A 22,730-nucleotide genomic window follows, 5' to 3' on the forward strand; every position below is an offset into this window, starting at 1 on the left:
TATCGCCCTCCCATACACAGGCCAATTGTTTTTGTATAGACGCTCGACAAAGCCTGATGCACCGATCCCCAGACTCCGCGGTGGTGGGCAGCTATTTACCACTGAGCCACCCGAGCACCCGATACATGCATTGCACGTATATTATTTTCTAATGATATTATTTATGTCTTGTGTACATACAGTATGATCAGAGTTTTTTTTAAGTGTGTAGGAATCGGTTTAACAACCTCACTCTGTGTCTCCACCCAGCTCACCACTTCATCTGACCAGAACTACAAATCCAAGGACTACAAGGACCATGGACAGACATGATTAATGACAGGTAAGGACTGGGTTGTATGAGGCAACACAGAGTATGTATCTCCGTGTATGTTGCTACACGGTCCTGTTTGTATGAGGCACACTTACTTGTCGGTAGGAAGCAAAGTAAGTGTGCCTCATACAAACAGGTCCGTGTAGCAACGTGAACCAAAGTCACTCAATACGTACCTTACAGGACAGACTGGACCAGAAAACCTTTTACATTGTACAATAGAACTGGGTAGGCAACCTTAGGCACTGGTGCCACCACAGGAGAGGATAATCACTGGCACCCTGGCAAGTTTGAGAGAGGAGATTTTTCCTTTAAAATAAAATATTTGTTAAATGTAGTTATTCATTTAAGTCCCCTAGCATCTGTATATAAGTTACCTCCTGCACATAACCCTTCCTCCTATTCTATTTAGTTCCACAGTGGAGCATGTAGCCTAACCCGAACCCAACTCAAATGATTGCATACAGTTCTGACTCAGAGATCAATGGCAAAACATGCAAATAAATCTCAAATATATGTTCAGATATTCCAGCCCTAGTGGATGAATATGGTTTTGTTTATGCTCATGTCTTGAAAATGTTGCTTGTCACCACTTTCAGATTAATCACTGGATTCTTTCAAAACTGTCCTGAAAAATCATCTATCAGTAGACCACAATGGGAGATAAATGCAATTTCCCAGAGAAAGGAGGTGTCAATCACTGCTGCCGTTTTTCCTTATTACTGATAGGTGGTTTATTGATGTAGAAGATGGAGTGGGTTTTTAATTTTTTAATTTTTTTAATGGCCCAAAATTATTTCGCGACCCCACCGTCAGTCTCCCGCGACCCCAAGTGGGGTCGCGACCCCAACTTTGGGAACCCCTGATGTAGAAGATGGATTGTGGGTCTGGGAGATGGGTGGGTTATTGATGAAGAAGTTTTTCGCCGATAAAGTATAGTTTTGGACCGGACCGCGACGGAGGGGCGCAGTCTCAAGCGAACTTGGGCCACGAGAGGCACCGCGTGAGTTGCCGTGCCGAACGTTGCGAATTTCGCTTTGAGCCTACTCAGCCCCGTCCGAGTTGTGTACCGATAGGCACAGAGAATAGTAAATGATGTTGTGGGGACTGCGTTGGCCCCAACTGCCACTCAAAGTGACTACAGGCCATTCACAGCGCGTCTTTCCCGGGACTTACCCAACTCTCAACTTCCGGTACACAACCACAGTGCACTAGCTACAATAGAATCATAAGAACATTATGACTTAGCTGAATTAGCTGACTTAGCTGAATGTTTTTGTTATATTATTGTATTAATTTGCTGCAGTTTGCCATGGCTCTGCAGGAGACTAGTCGTCTATAAGAGGGACGGAGTTTGTGTGTGTAATCTCATAAACCTCCCGACCGATCAGCACCACATTTCTTGTGCACACTGCCAATAGGCCACATAAGTACTTCAACTAATAATAACTAATAATAAAGTATATGAAATATTTAACTTACATTTTATAATAGAGTTCAAATGGGGTCAGATCAGGCTGAGACCAAGCCTGACTAGGGAGTCATACATCATTGATTGATTGATTGAATACTTTATTAACAGTTTGCAAATAGTACAGTGGTATGATTATACAATGATGCTAAAAGGATAACACAAAAAGCCCTGAGGGCTTGTTTCCATTGTGGTCCTGTGTATTCAATTAATCAATAAATAGATATCATAAATATGTTATAGACATAGATGACAGACGTCATAGACACGACCAGCGTTTTCCTATCAGGGTAGCGGCACTAGCGGGGGATGGGGCCAGGAGGACACCAGATTTCCGTGGTGGAAAATAATGCTCGGTGCCAGCATTGCCTGGGGGGGGGGGGCGAAGTATTTTACGATTCTGTGCCTATCGGTACATAACTGGGCTGAGTAGGCTCAAGCGAACTTTGCAACGTTCAGCACAGCAACTCACGCCACACTGTAATAAAATATAATAGAGGGACAGTCCACCATTTATGAACTGTTATACAACAACAATTTTACGTAAATAAAATGAGATGCATGCAGGATACATGTATTTGAGGAAGTATAGCCCTGACTATATACTTCAGTATCAACAATGACATGTTGTGATGTCATCAGTGTGATATTAACTCAGTGTGTGTACTTCTATGATCCACAGCACATGAATGATTGACACTTTTCCTCTTGATTGACAGGAATCACTTGTCAGTGCATGTTGACACTGGAGGAGTGAAGTTTACAGTCTGGACTCATTTCTTCAACACTTTAATAAGGTAAACACTGAGTGACACAAAGCTTACTAATCTGTCAACATATCATTACTAATGTCATTAAATGAAGTTACAGAAGTGTTTTTATAGGTAAACACATCAGATTATAGTAAATGATGGATGTACAGTTTACTGTACTGTACAGTCATCCAGTTATGAACTGTTCTCTCTGCTAGTGTGTCAAACTGTACCGGAGCATCAGACTCACCATCACTTTATGTCTCCTCAACATTTGACTAATGAAATAAAATAAAATAAACTATAACAGATCTCAATCCAGAGACTGACTTAGGAATGTTGATATTGCCAATCTGTACGGCTATTTAGTTTTTCTGGCCAAAAATATGGAAGGTCAAAATGTCCACTAAAAACTACTAAACATATTCCTGCTCTCTGGATGATGAATACTAACCATCACCTTGTCTCTGGTGCCACCTTCAGGCCGAAGTGTCAACTTCACACATAAGATATATCTGATAATCTAATACATCTGCCCGGAATGAGTGTTTAAAGTATTTTCTTGTCATTACTGATTCATGCTTTCTTTACAATTATTATTTCTTGGTGACTCTACTAATGTGTTTTTACTGTAATGTTACTTCGGCTGCCCCTCATTGTACTTAAATTGAGATTAAATAAAGGTAATGATGATACTGTAGGTGGTTTACATTCATGTCATGTTAATTTAGGGTGTTTCCAGTTGGCTACAATGAATTCCAAACAACAGCAGAGTGGGATTCAGACCAGCAGCTCATCAGCAGGTAAAACATTATCATAGAATTATGAAGCATGTGATTTAATTTAATGTCAAGTAGGACTATTTTCATAGTTATAGTGTGTGTGTGTGTGTGTGTGTGTGTGTGTGTGTGTGTGTGTGTGTGTGTGTGTGTGTGTGTGTGTGTGTGTGTGTGTGTGTGTGTGTGTGTGTGTGTGTGTGTGTGTGTGTGTGTGGGGGGGGGGGGGGGGGGGGGGGAATAGCAGCTTAAGAGTTCCCCTAGGGGGTACCAAAGATCACAGGGGGCGTGAGGTCCAAAATGTTGCACAAAATCATGACTTCATTTTCAAGATTTTCCTTTGTTTGTACTTGGCAAGTTCAACCTTGACACAGTCGAGGCAGAAGGACCCCACCCTAGAACCTGAGCCTGCCTAATCTGAGTTCCCAGAAGTTTTCGCCAGCTCTCGCATACAAACGGGAGGGGCGAGGAACTTCTGGGCCAGAGCCCTGGTATTTGTGGGCGGGATGTAGCTTACGCTCAGAATCTGAGCGGACACGCCTCTTACCGGTCTGAGAGCTGTGCAACTGCTCTAAACTGTCCGACGAGAGGCAAACAGCAGTACACAACAATGGCGGCCGCAATTTCTCAAGGAGAAATTGCTTCCCGTCGCTCCTATTTACATGCAACACCCACTGCATGTGGATCCTGCCCCCTTTTCTTCATTGGCTGTTGATTTGAATCAGAACGCAATGCTGTACAGGCTCTGAGGCGACGTCTCCCAGACTAGAGCCTGCCTGACGTTTCTTAAGCGGGAGTTCTTGCAAAATTGCTTGCTCAGTGTAGGACTGTCGGGTCTCTGCTCTACATGTAAAGTGTCTTGAGACAACTTGTTGCAATTTGACACTTTAATAATATTGAATTGAATTGAAATTTGAACCTGTAAACATGTTGTATATAGATTTTATTAACATTTATGAACAGAATAGGTAAGAATCCAAATCAGTGATTAAGTGCAACTCAATTAAATTAAAAATAATTTATTTTAACATACTTACTGTACTTTTTTTTTTGTTTTGATTGTACATATAGTTAGTTATATAGTTTTTTTCCCTGTATTTTTGTGTTGATATTTGAACTGTTTGGTTGCTACTATATATGTCTTGTGGAAGTTAGTGAGAAGGAGACGAACAGACGGAGTATGGAGTCTCTGATCTTTACTTCCAAACAAATGCATCAAGAATACAGGTCAAGTCACTTCCTCATATCACTTCAATCTCCTCCCATTACCACCCCACCAATCCATTCTGACTACCTCCATCTAGTGTCCACCTATTATTAACTCTATGGTGTCCACCACACAGCCCCCCCCCCCCCCCCCCGAACACTCAGAATTGACATTCAGTGCAACAATTAACCCCGTAGAAACCCCCCAAAACAGTACACCCAGTGTAGTCTCTTTTAGGAGGTCTGACCATGCGGCCATAGCGACTGCATTTCACAGTCACAGGGAACGTGGAAGGGGAAGGGTAGAGGTAGGGGCAGGGGGACGTCCCCGCCGGCGACGAGGCCTCGCCGGTGGAACAACAGGGGTACCCACGGATGGAGGGCATAGAACAGGGGCAGCCTTGGGCGGCCGACCCCGGCCACCGACTCGTCTGGGACCACATGAGCAGGCTTTTTGTTTCTCTAACATTTTTTATCCCGCGATTTTTGTAACCCATTTTTTTCACCCGGTGCCAATTTCCTAAGTGATCCTGGGCACTACACCAGCCCTACACCAGCACTACACCAGTCCCCCACAGTAGGGAGGCCAGGGCCGAGCTCATGCTTCCTTCAGGCATGAGAGCCAACTGACCTTCTTGTCACCTGACAGGGGAGAGTTTCCCTGGTTGGACGTAGCGCGTGGAAGGAACACGTTATTCCAACCAGTTCCTTTCCCCTCCATCAGGCGCCCCGGCTGTCATGGGGGAGGCGGTATAGCGACCAGGATTACTACATGTTTTTGTGAGGGTATTAACTACCCCTAGGAGACACGGGGAGAACATGCAAACTCCACACAGAGTAGGCCCTTTCGCCAACCCCACCTAGGGTATGGGCGCTGACATGAGCAGGCTTAAGGCGATCGACTGAAATCCGCTCTTTATTCCCCCCCATGTCCACCACAAAGTTCTTGGGGCCCGCCTCTAGGACGCGGAAGGGCCCGTCATAGGGAGCCTGCAGTGGAGAACGGTGGGCATCGTGACGGATGAACACGTAGCCGGCAGCCATCAGGTCCTTCGGAATGTAGGACTGGGGAAGGCAGTGGTGTGTGGGAACTGGGGCAAAAGCTCTCGCCGCATCCTGGAAGGCAGACCGGTGAGCCGTTGAGGAACTCCCCTGGAACCCTCAGCGGTTGACCGAAGACCAGCTCAGCTGAAGAGGACTGCAGGTCTTCTTTAGGTGAGACCTTCAGGCGTCTTGAACGCCTGAAGGTCTGAGTCGGTGAGCTGGTCAGTGGCCATAGCAGCATACTCAATACCCAGGTGCACGGGACTGATGATTGAATGTCTGTAGTGAACTCCGATATGGCGGAAAATTATCGCTGCTGCCGACCAGACCACGGCTCTGTGGTTTTGGCCATGGCAAAGGTCAGGGGTTTGTGGTCCACAAACGCGGTGAACTCAAACGTGCTGTATTTTCTCTAATTGTCCTTGAGCTTTTTACTGAAAAAGGCGAGGGGCTGCCAGGCGCCAGCTACCCACTGTTCACACACTGCCCCCACTGCGTAATCGGAGGCATCGGTGGTAAGGGCTATCGGAGCAGCAGGGGACGGTGTGCCAGCATGGCAGCTTTGGCGAGAGCAGCCTTAGCGTCCTCGAATGCCTGGACCCGCTCCGGGGACCAGTCCACGTCCTCGTTGTCCTTCTTTCCCTTTAACGCCTCGTACAAGGGATGCATGAGGTGAGCAGCGTGTGCTATAAACCTTTTATAGAAATGAATCATGCCTAGGTATTCTTGCAGGGGCTTGACAGTGAGGGGGCTGGGGAAAACAGCGATGGCCTCCACTTTGGTGGGTAGCGGAACAGCCCCCTGGGGCGAGACGTGGTGGCCCAGGAAATCGATGGCGGCCATTGGCGGGGAGGCAAAAGTGACATTTAGCCGGGTTCACAATCAGTCCATGCTCGTTGAGCCGCTCAAATAGCTGCTGGAGATGTATCCGATGCTCCTCGGCAGATGCACTGGCTACGAGGATGTCATCCAAGTAAACCAACAAAAATTACATACCTCGCAGCACAGAGTCCATCAGACGCTGGAATGTCTGCGCTGCCCCTTTAAGGCCGAATGGCATCCTCAGGAATTCAAACAGTCCAAACGGGGTGCCGTTTTGGGCACGTCCAACGGATGGACCGGAACCTGGTGGTAGCCCCGCACCAAATCTATCTTAGAAAAGATGGTGGCCCCCGCCAGGTGGACAGAAAAATCCTGGATATGTGGAACTGGGTACCGGTCATGCGTGGTAATGTTATTGAGGCGACTCTCATTTTAGAGAGGGTCCTTACTCCTTATGACAAAAATACAGAAATGTGACGCGCTGCGAGCTTGTACATCTGCTATTTTTGAGAAATTTCATCTTGTATAGTTTAAGTTATTTCATCTTGTATTGTAAATGTCTTGCTGTCTGTTGTCTTATGTTCCAGTGAGAGGTGAAACACAATCTGAGAGAGGAAGTCTCGGGTCACCTGCTGAAAAGCTTTCTGATTGGCTGCTGAGACCACCACACAACTGGTCAACTTATGCATTTTCTTTTGGATCTGGATTTGGGACCATGAGTGAAGTTCCTACCCAGGCAGATGCTGAAGTGATGAGTGTGAGAGATGAAGATGTTTCATAGATGAAACTTTAGTTTAGGCAAATATTTGCACCTTTGTGTGTTAGTGCAGATGCCTACAGTAGGTTGGATTCAATACGTTAACATGTTAATGATAACAACTCAAAATGCACAGAATCAGAATTATGTAATTAATTCCCAAGTCAAATTACATCCAACAAACATCACATTAGTGTTTAATTAAATCATTGAAAATAAGGTATGTCCTTTAAGGTATGTGTTTTCTTAACAATAATCTTGGTCCAATGTTTTTTCGTGTAATTTCTCTGTCATACATGGTCATTTTCAGAACACTTATTTATTTTATGTTTATTCATGTCATTTGTTGGTCATGGGTGCCTGGCACCCACTACACCATGTATGTCCATAAAAGACCAATCAGATATCTGTCCTTGGATATCTTAAATGAGTTACTGTAAGTGATTTGCCAAAAATCTTTAATCAATATGTGCATTTGGTTTATAGATTAAGTAACTTAACAGATCCTGTCACATTCAGAATGGTAATTTCTTAGACTGCCTGAATCTTGCTGAAAGTTGTGTTTTATGATTTCTCCTCATCATTTGTAGGACTCGTCTATAAACAGCTCATCAGAGGAAGAAGAGGAGGATGAGGATTCTGGTGAGAGACATGGATCATATTAATCTTTTACACTGTAAGCCTCCAAGCTGCCTCCGATCCACTAACTCTCCTGTCTTTACTCTCTACAGAAAACTCCATGAACATGATGCTGAAGATAAAAAGTGGAGAGGAAGGTCAGAATCATTTAACACTACAATGAACTGTGGGTGTTGGTGTGAATACAACATGAAGGATTACACTTAATTAAATGTTTTCTCTTTAATGTCTTTCCTGCAGAGCTGAAGAAACCTGATCTGGATGATTTTGACAATGGTAGGTGAGAGATGAATGAATCAAACAATCTACAAATCACCAATATCGTGTCAATATGTGGGGGCGGTCATAGCTGAGTGGTTAGTGAGCCCGCCTATGGAGCCAGAGGCCCTGGTTGCCCCAGGTACGATTCCAGGCCAGGCCAGCAAATGTGTAGATGAAATGAAATTTGTCCCTGAGCAAGACTCTTAACCCCTAATTGCTCACAGGCCCTCATTGGAAACAAGACCGCAAGGACTTTCATGAACGGACCTGTTAAAGGAATTATCCTTATCCTTAAACTATTATTTCTTTGTCTCTCCAGATCAGAGATACTTCAGATCATGCTGTGAAAAATGCCAACATGTCCAGCAGGTCAGTTTGCTCCAGACCAAACACAACCTTGCAGCAAGCTCATTGTCGTGCACACGCATGACATGTAACATGTGTCGTGGAGGAGGGAATACGCTATAACGTGTGGTGCTTAAATCGTTACTGTTTCTTCTGCCTGTTGCTTTCTGCAATGGGGAGGGAATAGTGGAATACACAAAAAACACAAGACCAGAGGAGAGCCCAGCGGGCATTCACACACCTACACAATTCTTCTGCCTACACATAAGTCATGTCCTAGTATCGGCGAATAGGGGAAGGGGATCAACGTCACGTGATTCCCTTGTTTGACCCGACAAAAGCTCGGATGTGTGTCTCAAAGAATGATTATTTGCAGAATCGCGGAAAGTTTAGAATATTTGGCGGTCCCGTTTAAAAATTTCACAAGATCGGTGGTTGTTGCAATTGCCTGCACTACAATACTTCACATAGTTGCGCTAAGACGAAATAGACCCATAAAATGTAACAATGTGTGCGTTCAGTAATGCAATTCCAATGGTGAAAGCTGTGTTGTTTCACCCGGTGAAGGAATAATAATAAGTGACTCCTTATTATTTAGGCAACGGAGAAAATTCCAGTATAGTCTTGCCTAAAACGGTCTAATGCTATGGTGCCTAATTGTAGTTGTGTTTTTAATATTTAAATTAAAATAATTCATAATTTAGTTATGATGATCGGCTTGGCTGATTTTGGTTCCCCCTCGGCACGTGTCCAGTGCGTGTGCTTAGCGGCAGTACTGGCAGACACTCTTCTTCATATACTATGTAGCCTGTGGTTGTTGGTGATCCTTAATGTGTGTGTGTGTGTGTGTGTGTGTGTGTGTGTGTGTGCTTGGTAGAGCTATGGAGATGAGATCATCATTCCTGAGAAACTCTCCAGAGGACGCTTGCAGTGAGTCTGGACATCACTTTGACATCATCTGCTGATCTGGTTTCATTATATTCGTATTCCTTATTACTGTAAAGGTCCTTACACACCGGGGCGATTTTTTTCATGCGAATAATACGTTTAAAAAAAAAAAACTTATAAAGTCAATGCAAGCTTCCACACCAGTTTCGCGGAGCGAAAGAAGCGTCTTTTAATTATTGGGAACGAGACAGAATTTTGCGTATATTCGCATATTCGCCGGTGTGTAACCGCCTTAAGACTTTGATTTTAGCGTGTGTGTGTGTGTTCATTCTTTAGGGCTCAGCTGGAAGGACAGGGGACATATGAGTGTGCATTAACAGGTTTGATATTTGAGGCGTCGGAGCGAGTTCTGGTGAGTTATTCCATCCTGTCCTGGTCCAAGTTCAACAAGTTCATCCAGAACTCCTGGACGATTGCTGGTCCCATGTTCAACGTACAGACAGTCAACAAGGATGCATCTGCCCTCAAGACCATCCAGTTCCCCCACTCCCTGTGCCTGGCTGGTGAGAAGATATGCTGCCTCTGATATATGTATTATTGACTGTACAACTACACATCTTCCTGATGTCTGTCTATAATTTTACAATATGGAGAATCCAAATAACAGTATTCTACAGTGATATTTATTTTACACTATTGTCTGTCCTCAGCCTTTTTTGGCTTCCATTTTGTCTTGTTGTCTCTATAAAACTGTCCCTCCATCCTTCCTCCTCTTTATCTTCACCTACAGGCCAGGACAAAGAGAAGGTATTTGCTGTCCTACACGTCACTGGCAAGGATCCCGTCATTGAGAGAGTCCAGTACTCTGGTAGTCATCTAAAGTGGTCAGTGTCCTCCCTGTCTCCTGTGGGTGCCATCGTCCTGGACACACAGCAGGGTAAACACCACGGAGCGGTGCTGGTCTACGAGGATCTGTGGAGTCGTATCAACATTCACACTTTCCGCATCTACCTCTCCAGCTGCAATTCATCATATATTAAAGTGAGAAAACCACCAAGATAGAGACAAAAGTTGTTGTATATCGATGTAAAACATTATCACAATATGTTTTAACTTTTCAAATCATAAACTTTTAGAGCTCTTGAAGGATAGATTGCAAAGGAGCTCACCGAAAAGTGAGAAGAGGACGCTGCATATGTATAATGCATATCATCCTCAGATCTACCTGTAAGATAGATAGATAGATAGATAGTTTTTATTGTCATTCAACATATAAATGAAGTGCATAAATGAACGAAATTTCGTTCCACTGGCTATGTGATCTAAAAACTAGTTAAAAGACTGCTAAAACTACAACTATACTAAAATACTAAAAAGAGACACCATTAAAAACAACAGTCAGTTCATGATGAGACAGAACATATTGCACACAGGAGTCTTCAGCAGCATATAAGGAAGAAGGTTAGGGGATATTGCATTTGTACGGGACTATTTCACTTTTTTTAGGGTAGAGTTCACAAGTCTGATGGCTTGGGGAAAAAAACTCTTGCAGAATCTGGCCGTTCTGCTCCCCATGCTGAGGGCAGCAGGGTGAACAGTCCATGATGTGGATGGGAAGGGTCAGTCAAGATATTTTTGGCCCTAGTCAGACATCGGTTGTCAGCAATCACCTTAATGGAGGGCAATAAAGTCCCAGTGATCTTCTCCGCTGTCCTCACCACTCTCTGCACAGTTTTCCAGTCTGATTCACTGCAGCTTCCAGACCAGACAGAGATGCAGTTGGTCAAGATGGTCTTATAGTGCCCCTGTAGAAAGTAGTGAGGATAGGAGGGGGGAGTTGGGCTCTTCTCATCCGGCGTAGAAAGAACAGACGTTTCTGTGTTCTCTTTACAAGAGAGGCCGTATTTGAGGACCATGTCAGACTTTCAGTGTCACTTATGAGGAGTGGTGTGGGCTGTGCTGGTTCCGTCTGAAGTCAACGATGATCTCCTTTGTCTTGCTGACATTCAGGATCAGATTGTGTGTGTTGCACCAGCCCACCAACTGTCTCACTTCCTCCCTGTATTCGTTCTCGTTGTCGTCCCTGATGAGGCCCACGACTGTCGTGTCGTCCGTGTGTTTTACCATATGGTTGGTACTGAACCTAGCACAGCAGTCATGGGTCATCAGGGTGAACAGCAGTGGACTTAAAACACAGCCCTGGGGAGAGCCAGTGCTCAGGGAGATGACGTTGGAGTTGTTATTTCCGACCCGCACAGATTGAAGTCTGTTTGTTAGGAAGTCCAGCAGCCAATTACATAGGGGGGTGCCAAGGCCCAGGGGGTCCAGTTTGTCAACCAGTTGCTGAGGGATGATAGTGTTGAGTGCTGAGCTGAAGTCCAAGCACAGCATACGCACACTGGTGTTCTTCCCCTCCAGATGTGCTAGGCTCCGGTGTAGGACAGAGGCAATGGCATCCTCTGTAGAGCGGTTAGCACGGTAGGCAAACTGGAACGGGTCAAATGTGGGGGGGGGGTTGGAAACAATGTGTGTCTTTACCAGCCTCTCGAAGCACTTCATCATTATGGGGTGAGTGCCACTGGGCGGTAATCATTGAGAAATGTTATTGTGTTTTTTTTGGCACTGGAATTATTATAGCAGCTTTGAAACATGAAACAGCCTGGCTTAACAAGATGTTGAAGATATCTGTGAGGACCGGGGCCAGCTGACCCGTATATTCCTATAGCACCCGACCTGGAATCTAGCCTTCCGGGCGTTAAAGGTTTCATGACGTTCAGTTTTACCACACATTAAAAGTCTGTCATGGTCCTTCAAACGTGTATAGAAAGTTTTAACAAAAAAATCCACTCCATTGATCCATGGCAGGTGTTTTTCTCTCACATTTCTAAAGCCTTTTCAACTGCAATGAAAAAATAAATCTTTGCCTGCGGGTGTCGCTGTTGAGGGATTATGCCTGTCAATCATCGCCTCTGCTCCGCCCCCCCCAAAGGAAAGGATAGGGGAGGGGAGGGGCGAGGAGGAGAGTGGGCGGGATTAATGGGCTGTGACTTCACTGCCGAAGGCCCAAGCTCAGATTACTTTTCAGCCTAATTATTCAGAAAACCCCAGACCACAGAAAATCCACTGAATGTTCAAAGTTCAGATTTTTGAGGTGTAATTGAAGTCATAAAACCCCCCAAAAAACATAAAAAAAAGTGAAAATGAATGTCATAGAACCTTTAATACCACTCAGGGTCCTCCGTACATCAGCCAAGTCCAGACAGAGTACCTGCTCATCTGGAAGAGGAATAGTTTTCCTTACAGGGATGTTATTTGTTGCTTCAAAGCGTGCAAAATTATTATTGAGCTCATTGAGGAATTCTTTGTTGTCCTCACAGGCTGATGGAGCCCCCCTTATAGCCTGTGATGGACTGAATACACTATAACAAACTGTTTACTCCCTCTTTCCTGCCTATATTGTGTGAAATCACAGTACTTGTACCTCTATTGGTTATCTCTCCACACAGTCAGTCTAACTTTGGTTTTGACTCTTCAGATATGACACCTTTTTGGTAGCAATCTGTCTTGTTGAAATAACAACTGCAGGCACTGTCTTTATTAACTAATGTATCACCACTACATCCAGTCCAACAATATGCAGACATCATGATAATTATCAAATAAAATAGATTAAGAATGCCTCAGTATGAGCTGTTTTGTATTCATTGAACACAATATCACTACAGGCTTAAATTATGTCTTGCAATCATAGTGATCAATGACCAGCTGTCATCAAACTCTATGTGACTATTATTGCTAGACATGACTTTATTAGTATGGTTGCCCTAACAGGGCAACCAGACTATAGTAATCTTCACACTTTATTATTCAAGATAAACAATATTTCAAACCGCATCACAGCCCACAGTTTATTTTTCCCAATTTAGTGCCAAATGTCAAAATGACCGGCTTCACCGGGAATCGTGTGCTTGTATTTTGCTAAGAGATTGGTTGCATAGTTTTATTGATATTGATTTATTAGTGCATTAAATTTCCCCATCCACTTTAATGAAAAAGTGAAAAAACTCAAATTCAAGTATTTTTTTCTCAGAAACCGTAAGAGCTAGAGTTACCAGATTTGGAGGTTCATAATTTAGTCCGAAATTATTGAAAAAATTATTACACTAATCGGCCACATGGTGGCGCTATAACAGCCCCCTTTACGTTTTGGCCTATAACTCTTGAACCGTAGGTCGTACAATCAAATTTCTTTTCCCCTGGATTCCTTGGGTCACGACGCATCTCCCCATATAGGCCACGCCCATTTGCGTCAGGATAGATTTTCCGCCATTTTGAATTTTCTTCAAAACACACTTTTAGCTCCTCCTCCCATATATTTTGTCCAAATTTCACAAAAATTGGTACACATGATCTCTGGACCCATGCAATAATCTGGACCTAAACAGAATTTTGATAGTCCATACCGTTCGTCCGTAAATGGCTTCCAAAGTTAGCGGGAGGGGCCCGTTTTACAAAAAAGCCCACAAATCACGAACAAAACGTCCAGTCAATCCCAAATTTGAATCACATGTCAAGTGTGGTTTACTCAACAAATCCCCAAAAGAATTTCCACTTTGATCCATAGGGGGCGCCACAAATGCTCAAAATGTAACCGTTTGATGCAAAAATTATTTTGGGGGGATCAATCCTCTCAAAATGAAACGCAAGTGATCTCAGGAGTTACGTGACAATGTAATTGGCACAGCCTCCGACGATATTCCTCCCAGCGTATTCCTCGAGTCCCGGCGGCAGCGACCCGCGACTAGCGTCGGTGCAACCACACTCTGCAATTGCCCTGAATTGCGACGCGTCTAGTTTCACATGTGCTCTGAATTATTTTTAACTAGTCGAATCACATCACATCAGTGTGTTCTTATTTTGACTAAAACGTTAACTTACTAATATTATTGACAACCTATCAATACAACTTGTTTGTTTTTGTTTTTATTGTTCCCTACTCCCCTGCCTCTTCCCTTCCCTCCTTCTCTCGTGTTGTTCATCACCTTGTCCGCCTGTGTGGCAGGACATCAAGAAGAAGTTGAAGAAGAGATTTTTCAATAGGGTTGACAAGAACACCTTCTGCCGACTGGGAGATGGGACGTACCATCTGATGAGTGAGCCAAGTGGAGAAATTGGTCCTGAGGTGTGTGTGTGTGTAGATACGTAGGTGTAGCTATGAATATTGTATGTATTTATTATGAAGTTAATTATTAATGTTATGTGTCTGTGCAGTACTGGCCAGTTACCATGAAATGGACTGAGATCAAAGGTTTCTTTGGAGCATACTATGAGCAGCCTCCTCCATTCAAATTGACTCTTAAAGTGAGTGGTTCTGATGTTCCTGCATGGACTGCAACCATTCGACAAGGTACCTACCATATGTACACTGTCACTTGTCTACTTGAATGTGTTTATGTGCACGCACGCACGCACGCACGCACGCACGCACGCACGCACGCACGCACGCACGCACAGACAGACAGACAGAGTCACCTGTCTACTTGAATGTGTGTGTGTATGCATGTACACACACACACACACACACACACACACACACACACACACACACACACACACACACACACACACACACACACACACACACACACACACACACACACAGAATGTTTGTATGTTTGCACATAGTCACAACGTCAATGTTTGTATGTATTTGTGCTTGATCATAATGTTGCTTTGCTAACTATGCAGTGTATTTCTGAATGATGAGGCCTATCTGTTGTTCTTGTGTCAGGTGACTTGAAAACGTCCAGCATACTACAACAACTATTTGGTCAGTTTCAGCAGAGCTCGAGCAAAAGGAAAAAGAGTAAGTGTGATCAATTTCATTTACGATTTAATACCAATTATTATTTTGTTCAATGTGTGTGATATCAGGCTTCTCAGCATTATAGAACCAGACAGTAATTTACATCTCTCTTACAGTCAGAAAACAGAGAACTGATGCACCAGATGAAGGAATCACCAGTAAGAGACATCCTCTCCTACATCAGCCAGGTGAGTTTCCTTACTCGTTAGATAAATTAATAAATGTTTAAAAAAAGAAAAATCCTCCAGTCATCATTGGCATGTCAGCTCATTTATGAACATAGTTCCTCCTCACATACAGTACATAGTCAGTCCAAGGTGTTTATTGTCACATAACAATAATTGGTCTGTGGTGCGGGACAAAAGAAACGGTGTGATCGTTGTGATTCGTGATTTGTTTGAACAACATCCAATCAGCAACGACGTTGCCAACGTAAGATATGTAGTTCCAGTGTAGTTCTGCAAAACCAGTCAAATAGGAGCCTTTCCAGACTCAGAAACCAAGTGAGAAAAAAAGATCCGCCGAACGTAGTGAAGCAGGCTGGATCCCAGGCTAGTGTAGGGGCAGGGTCAGCGTATTAATGCTTTTAAATGTTTATTTCATTGATGTTGTCATTTTGTTTCACTTTTTTTACCTTCAAATGTACATTCTGCTTTGATTGATTGATTTTTTTATTGAAGAAAATTTAAAACCTCACAATTACATTTATAATACTTTGTCTAAAAGGTCCGTCCAAAAAGTCCTTGCGGTCTTGTTTCCATTGAGGTCCTTGGTATTCATTTCATAGACATATATAGTAGCAACCAAACAGTTCAAATATCGACACAAAAATACAGAGAAAATAAATAACACTAAGTACAAAAAAAATCACACCCAGTGTGAAGTGGGCGGTGTCTTGCTAGCTAATGTGTGATTCACAATGTGTGATTCACTTAAAAAAAAGTGCATAGTCCTATTTATAGGGCTATGCACATGTGTCATGTTTCCCTAGCCAATCACAGTCCTGAATAGACTGTGATTGGCCAATCACGGTGCAGGGTTAGGGGGGTACATTTGTGGCCAATCACAGCGCAGGATTTGGTGTGCAAATATCCAAACCTCACATATAGGGGCGGTTTCACTGCCCAAAAAAGGCATGGAAAAAAAAGGGGGGGTGGGTTGGGAAACTGGTACTACCTCTTTTGGCCTCCTGAAAGGTGAGTTTTTAGGGCTGTTTTAAATGAGCTTAAAGAGGTGGTTCCATGGTTTTGCACTTTTTCTGTTTTTCATGCGTCTATGAGGTTGAACCCCCTGGTGGTGTTTTTATGGTGTTTTATGTCTTCTCTGACTATTTTGAGTTTTTTCCTGGAGGCTGAAACCTTGAGGGTCAAACGTGCCAATAGAAAAACAGCGCTTTAATGACGCAGTAGAAATATACCCTCCCCCTCATTATCATAACACAACCGGTGTGGGCATGAGGAGGAGGAGGGACTAGGACAGGAGGCGGAGGGACTGGTTCAGGTGGGAGGTGCTCAGGTGAGAACCAGGTATACTTAATGAACTGGAGGCGCGTAATTTTAACACTTTCTGTAAACTTTTTTGAAAAAAATCTTCCTCCTAGTATAACCATAATACCTGACGATCATGTTTTAGCGGGGGGGAATCACTGAAAATCACGGCTCCCCGTCTTTAAATACATTTTCTACTGTACATAATATACTTTGCAAGTGTTTTCAGCGAGCCCACGCAGTTTCTACTGGAGCTATTTTTGTAGTTGTTAATGATAATGATTCTTGTATTATTATCATTGTAAATGTCTTTTGTTCCAGCGAGTGGTTCTGATTGGCTGCTGAAGAGACATCCTGGATCAATAGCGACCTCATCAGGAGTTGACACCATGAGTGAAGCTCCTACCCAGACAGACTCTGGTGTGATGAGTGTGAGTTGAAGATCCTCTGGTGGAGAAGTATCTGACAACAATAGCTGCCCTGCAGAAATGAGCAAAGCTGAGAGGGGGTGGGCTGGCTCCCTGAGTGCCCTTCCACAAACGGGAGTGCACGCCCCCCTTTTCACAGCCACGCCCCCTTTCCTGAGTGGGGTATATATATATATAAACAGCAAGTGCATGCCCCTTACTCCTCCCTTTAATGCCTTATAAGGCCCTAACTCCTCCTCTTTTTTGCAGTGTGCTTATAGGAGTGAGTGTTTGCACACACACTCAAAAAAGAATAAACTAACTGATTCACAAGAACAGTGTTGGTGTAATTAGGAGATTCGACAGGAGATCTATATTTTATATACACAAATTAACAAGTAAAAAGAAAAAATCATGTGGCAGTATTTCCTGTTCTGTCGCCACTGGTCTCCCCTTGCAACTGCTGCTCTCTCGGGGCAGAAGACACAGCGGGAGTCCGGTTCACTCCACGACCGGAGCCGGTAGAAAGACTGATCGTTTATTTATTTCATGGTTTGATGCTTCGCTATTACTGGAGCGACATTATTCTATATACACTGATTATTTAGTAAACATAAAAAGTCAAGTCGGGTAGACAACCGCTCCCCCCACCATACAAAGAAATTCCTGCGGAGAAAATGCTAATTTGGAACTGAAGAGGGGGAGGGATTATACAAAGTAGGTAACTCATACGACGTCACAGACGAGAGCAGATCAGTTGGCCCGTTGTGAGACTAATTTACATAAATCCCAAGATATGCTGAGATAGCCTGAGTGCTAAAAATTTTTTATTTTTGGGGGATAAAAGATAGGTAGGGGAGACCAAAAATACAACAAAACAAGAATGAATATGACTTGACAGTCATAGTGTGTGTGTGTGTGTGTGTGTGTGTGTGTGTGTGTGTGTGTGTGTGTGTGTGTGTGTGTGTGTGGCTTTTCAGCGTGTGTGTGTGATTGTTATCATAGACCTGCTTGTTTCTCGCCTAATCGCCCTGAAGGGCTTTAAATTTCAATAATGACTACCTCCCCATGCATTATCCCGCTTATTACACGGCTACTTAATAAATACATTTACCCAAAAGTAACAACAAAACAAAGTATTTCCTTGCTTACGGCAATGAAAGTATTCCATAAGTATTGGGCTGGGCGGACAAGTTCGCCTCGGAAAACAAATGAGAAAAAAAAAGAAAACTCGCCCCAAAACACACTCACCGGGCCGTCTCCCCATTGGCTTAAACGGGGAAGTGTCCCCAATGCTCCCCATTGGCTTAAAGTATATATATATATATATATATATATATTATATATAACACAGAGGTGTGTATATATATATATATATATATTTATATATATATTTATATTCTGTCATTCATTATACGTATATTATAATGAATTGATTACTGCAACAAATTAATGATACAGCACTATTGTTACAACTTGTGCAACTATTATTTCAACTTAACCACAACAACAATATCATTATGTGCATGCAAATATGCACTGAAGGGCAGAGCAGCACTCACTCCAGACCGTTCTTTGCGATCCGGGTCGACCGTGTTTAGGGGCGAGGCAGAACGGCGCTGATCGCTCACTCCAGACCGTTGCGATCAGGGGCGACCGTGTTTAGGGGCGAGAGATAGTGAAACACGGCCGCAGAGTTGTGGCTCGTTCAGATTTTCGGAGCCTCAACACGTATGCTCGTCTGTTAAGAGGTGTAAAGTAACTAAGTACATTTACTCCAGTACTGTACAATGATTGTGAGCTTGTAGATCGGCTGTTTTCAGAGTATTTCAGTATGCGCGTGTGTGAGTACTCTGTGTGACGGTGATTGAAACCGACGGCATAGCCGTTTCAGTCATTCAGTCCAACTTGACTGTAGCCTGTAGTTGCCTTTTCATACGTTTCCTTTGTCCTCATCTTGCGCTAAGGCACGCAACTGTTGCGCCAGGTTGTATTTTTGTTGTTTCGCATAAAAGCGTGCATCTGTTGTCCGTCAACAACACAGCCAGGCTCTCTCCCCAACTCCTTTCGCGTCTCTACTGGGTTAGGTGCCTCGGAGGCGAAAGGAAAACGCTGTTCGCATGCTCAAACATGTTCATGGACCCCCAGATTAATATGTATTTGTCAACAGCCCCCCCCCCCCATCTATTTTGTGGCAGGGAACCCCCTTCCCTGCGGGGACGGGCGATGTGAAGTCGGCGAAAAATAAATGTGTCTGTCTGTCTGCATACAACACAGAGGAGGTGTAAAGTAACTAAGTACATTTACTCAAGTACTGTATAAGCGTGCATCCGTTGTCCGTCAACAACACAGTCGGCGAAATAGGAGAACGCCGTTCGCGTAAAGTAAGTAAGTACCCCCAGATTAATATGTATTTGTCCACAGCGCCCCCCCCCCCCATATCTATTTTGTGCCAGGGACCCCCCTTCCCTGCGGGGACGAGCGATGTGAAGTCGTCGGCGAAAATGTTCTGTCTGTCTGCCTACAACACAGAGGTGTAAAGTAACTAAGTACATTTACTCAAGTACTGTATAAGCGCGCATCCGACAGCAGGCGTGTGTAGTACTAGGCAGAGGCGAGAGGCGTGTCTAGTCGCATAGCTTGGGAGGACGAGGCCGCCCCCGTTCAGAGTATGGGAAAATGGGAAAATATCCCCATTGGCTTAAAGGACAGCCAATGACGCAAATCTGGCGAATGCAAATCTGTAAGGACAGCCAATGACACGAATCTGTCGAATGCAAATGCGAATCTGTCGAATGCAAATCTGTAATCTGTCGAATGATGAGTAGTAGGTCTGCCTCTTTGTAGAGCAGATTGCATCTGCTAAAAAGGAAAAGTTACAATTCATGGTGTAGGCCCTAACAGATTTCAGGCTGACTTGGTTGCTTTTCCTTCCCTCATAGCCAGACGTCGTATATTGCTCCACTGGAAGAGCCCTGACCCTCCTAGTGTGTCATCCTGGTTAAAATATTTGTCAACGTTAGAAAAGTTAGAAAAAACATGAATTCACAGTCAGAGGTTCCTTGAAAAACTTCTACAGATCCTGGGACCCATTTTATCCGTAACCACAATCGACACTAAAGATTAAGAATCCCCCCTCTATTAAATTCATTTTATTCTACTCTGTTATTATTATTTTTTATTTATTTTCTTATTTGCATGAGTTCATTAGTTTATTATATTCCCCTTTGGGCATGGGTGGGTGAGGGCAGGTGGGTAATTCAGGGTTTGTTTGGTTGTATAGTAGTTGTTGTCGTCTCTTTTTTGTTCCGTTTTGTTTCTTCTGGTTATGTACTGTATGTGGTTATGTATGTCTTGTATTTTAAAATACAAGACATGTATTTGTCTTGTATTGTGTAAGTGTAAATCCACAAAGCTTCACGTCTTTTTAACAAGTGAGCTATTTTATTCACAGTCTACAGTATGTTCAATATAACAATTTCCCTTGAAGTGAGCTTTTGGTGGACACAGCCCTTGCATACAGACTATGCTTTATGTAAGCATTTACAATTGAACTGGGTTTCGTTGATTAAGTCACATTAAAGATGCTTGTACCATTCTAAATCTAAATGTCTTCTGAATCTGGCTGGAAATTCAGTTTTATGATTCTGCCTCTTCATTCTTAGGCACCATGTGTAAATATGCCTTCAGAAGAAGAGGAGGATGAGGATTCTGGTGAGAGACATGGATCATATTCATCTTTTACACTGTAAGCCTCCAAGCTGCCTCTGATCCACTAACTGTCGTCTGTCTTTACTCTCTACAGAAGAAGACTGCATGAACATGATGAAGATGCTGAAGATACAAAGTGAAGAGGAAGGTAAAACATTTGACACTACAATGAACTGTGAGTGTTGGTGTGGTGTGAATACTTCAAATGTACATTCTGCTTAAATACATATTCTACTGTACATAATATACTTTGCAGGTGTTTTCAGCGGGCCCACACAGTTTCTACAGGAACTTCCTTTTCTAGTTGTTAATGATAATGATTCTTGTATTATAATCATTGTAAATGTCTTGTGTTCCAGCGAGCAGTGGAATACCGTCTGACACAGGACGTGTATACTGCTGGTCATCTCATCACAAGGTTTCTGATTGGCTGCTGAATAGACATCCTGAACCAATAGCGTCCTCTTCAGGAGAAGACGCCATGAGTGTGAGATGAAGATTTACTGTGATATCAATCACACACATTACCATACATGTACTAATTATTTGTTTCATTAAGCAACATCATTGAACATTTGGAATCAGTTCAAACATCATTTTGAGTTGAAATCCCCCTCAGTCCTTTTGCCCATTTCCAACAACCACCTGTTCTTACCCTCTGCTTTGGATTCGACCTAATAAGTGGAAGGAGAAATGCCTTGTCTCTTTCAGTGATCTACTCAGCGATGGGTTATTTAGTTCCTTGGGAGGTCTCATGGTTACGTATGTAACCACAGTTATGTGAGCGATTGGATCACTCCAATATGATATATCCCTCTGCAGCGGCGGAAGCATCCGGGGTAGACTAGGGGCGTCGCGCCTGCCCAAATACCTACTCGGCACACCCTTCTTCCTTGTGTTCTTTCGAGACACCGTAAGACGATTGGAGTGATCCAATCGCTAAAACAAAGGTATGGCTCGCAACTCACTTTGATGCTCCAGGTTTTATTTCACAACAAACAGCTGATACGACGTTTCGACCATTTCGGTCTTTTTCAAGTATAAACAAGAACAGGAAATGACCTCTTTTTATACAGGAACAAATGATTTTGGTTACCAGCCCCACCTGGTGATCAGGGGCGGTACCAAAACTTGATCAACATTTTGTCAAGAGACAACTTATCAACAGACAACATTTCATCTTTTACATTTTACAGAGTATTAACATTTACTTGATTTTTTATAACTATTTTTTCGAAGAAAAAAGACTTTAGTAAAGATTAAAAACAGTAGAAAACTCAATTCATTTGATTCAACAGACAGGTAATAAGGACTAAGCTTACTATCTGCTGACAAATATTTTCCAAAAAAATATTCCTCCAAAAAAATACACTTCATGAAATGCATTTCTCAAGAAATACTCCTTAAAAACTATATATCTTTTGACCTGGTCCAGATCATAGCCACTGTGTACCACAAGTTACAAGCAAAAACAACAAAAAGAAAAGAAAAGTTAACGTTTTACAACCTACACATATACAACTCCCTTCTTTGGCTTGTTTATAAATATGGCCTAATATCAAAGTCCTCATTGAGTCCTGTTGGTGCCATGGTTTTAAGATAATGGATCCACCATACTTCCCTCCTCAGTAGGAGATTGTCTATATCTCCCCCTCGTCTCGGAAGATGCACTTTCTCTATTCCTAGGTATCTTAAAGATGAGACATTGTGGTGTGCCTTTTTAAAATGTAAAGCTACTGGGCTTTTTTCGTCCCCATTACGTATTGTACTCCTGTGTTCAGCAATGCGTGTTTTTAATGCACGTGTTGTCTTACCCACATACGCTTTCCCACATGGACATCTAAGTAGATCCAATCGCTCACATAACCGTGGTTACATACGTAACCATCGTTATGTAGCGCTATATTGGATCACCAATATGATATCACAGTATCAGATTAATTGTTGAACTACGAAAAAGAACAAAGCTCAGACACACCCGTAAG

General features: G+C 43.2%; 2 protein-coding genes and 1 long non-coding RNA gene across 5 annotated transcripts in view; 2 read left to right on the forward strand and 1 right to left on the reverse strand.

Annotated features, from left to right (window-relative positions):
* Window positions 1-22,730, reverse strand: part of LOC308105249 (uncharacterized protein) — a 319,910-nt gene that overhangs the window by 77,440 nt on the left and 219,740 nt on the right. The window lies entirely within an intron of this gene.
* LOC308105260 lies at window positions 247-7,066 on the forward strand. Its single transcript, XR_013934891.1, has 4 exons — window positions 247-322; window positions 2,504-2,581; window positions 3,268-3,339; window positions 6,972-7,066. It is a non-coding gene; the product is annotated as an uncharacterized lncRNA (long non-coding RNA).
* LOC308104316 (uncharacterized protein) lies at window positions 7,430-21,658 on the forward strand. 3 transcript variants are annotated; one of them, XM_080454723.1, is made up of 15 exons: window positions 7,430-7,783; window positions 7,873-7,917; window positions 8,021-8,056; window positions 8,361-8,410; window positions 9,264-9,316; window positions 9,611-9,837; window positions 10,065-10,315; window positions 14,337-14,456; window positions 14,546-14,681; window positions 15,066-15,115; window positions 15,265-15,328; window positions 16,949-17,058; window positions 20,700-20,748; window positions 20,840-20,920; window positions 21,105-21,658. In XM_080454723.1, exons 2-15 carry the CDS (start codon window positions 7,881-7,883, stop codon window positions 21,239-21,241), a joined length of 1,401 nt encoding a protein of 466 aa, XP_080310849.1. In that variant the 5' UTR covers window positions 7,430-7,783; window positions 7,873-7,880; the 3' UTR covers window positions 21,242-21,658. The 3 variants fall into 3 exon arrangements, with proteins under 3 accessions (XP_080310849.1, XP_080310851.1, XP_080310850.1); XM_080454725.1 differs by having other exon boundaries at window positions 20,840-20,893; XM_080454724.1 differs by having other exon boundaries at window positions 20,843-20,920.

The sequence above is a fragment of the Gymnoscopelus braueri genome (assembly GCF_963280865.1).
Source record: "Gymnoscopelus braueri genome assembly, chromosome: 17".
In the NCBI taxonomy this organism is placed as follows: domain Eukaryota; kingdom Metazoa; phylum Chordata; class Actinopteri; order Myctophiformes; family Myctophidae; genus Gymnoscopelus; species Gymnoscopelus braueri.

Excerpts from the sequence above, each read along its gene's own strand:
- LOC308104316 (XM_080454723.1), top strand. The coding sequence starts at position 7,881 with ATGAACATGATGCTGAAGATAAAAAGTGGAGAGGAAG. Across the intron at positions 8,057-8,360 it reads TCTGGATGATTTTGACAATG|ATCAGAGATACTTCAGATCA; the intron begins GTAGGTGAGAGA and ends TTGTCTCTCCAG. Across the intron at positions 20,749-20,839 it reads AGAGGAGGATGAGGATTCTG|AAGAAGACTGCATGAACATG; the intron begins GTGAGAGACATG and ends TACTCTCTACAG.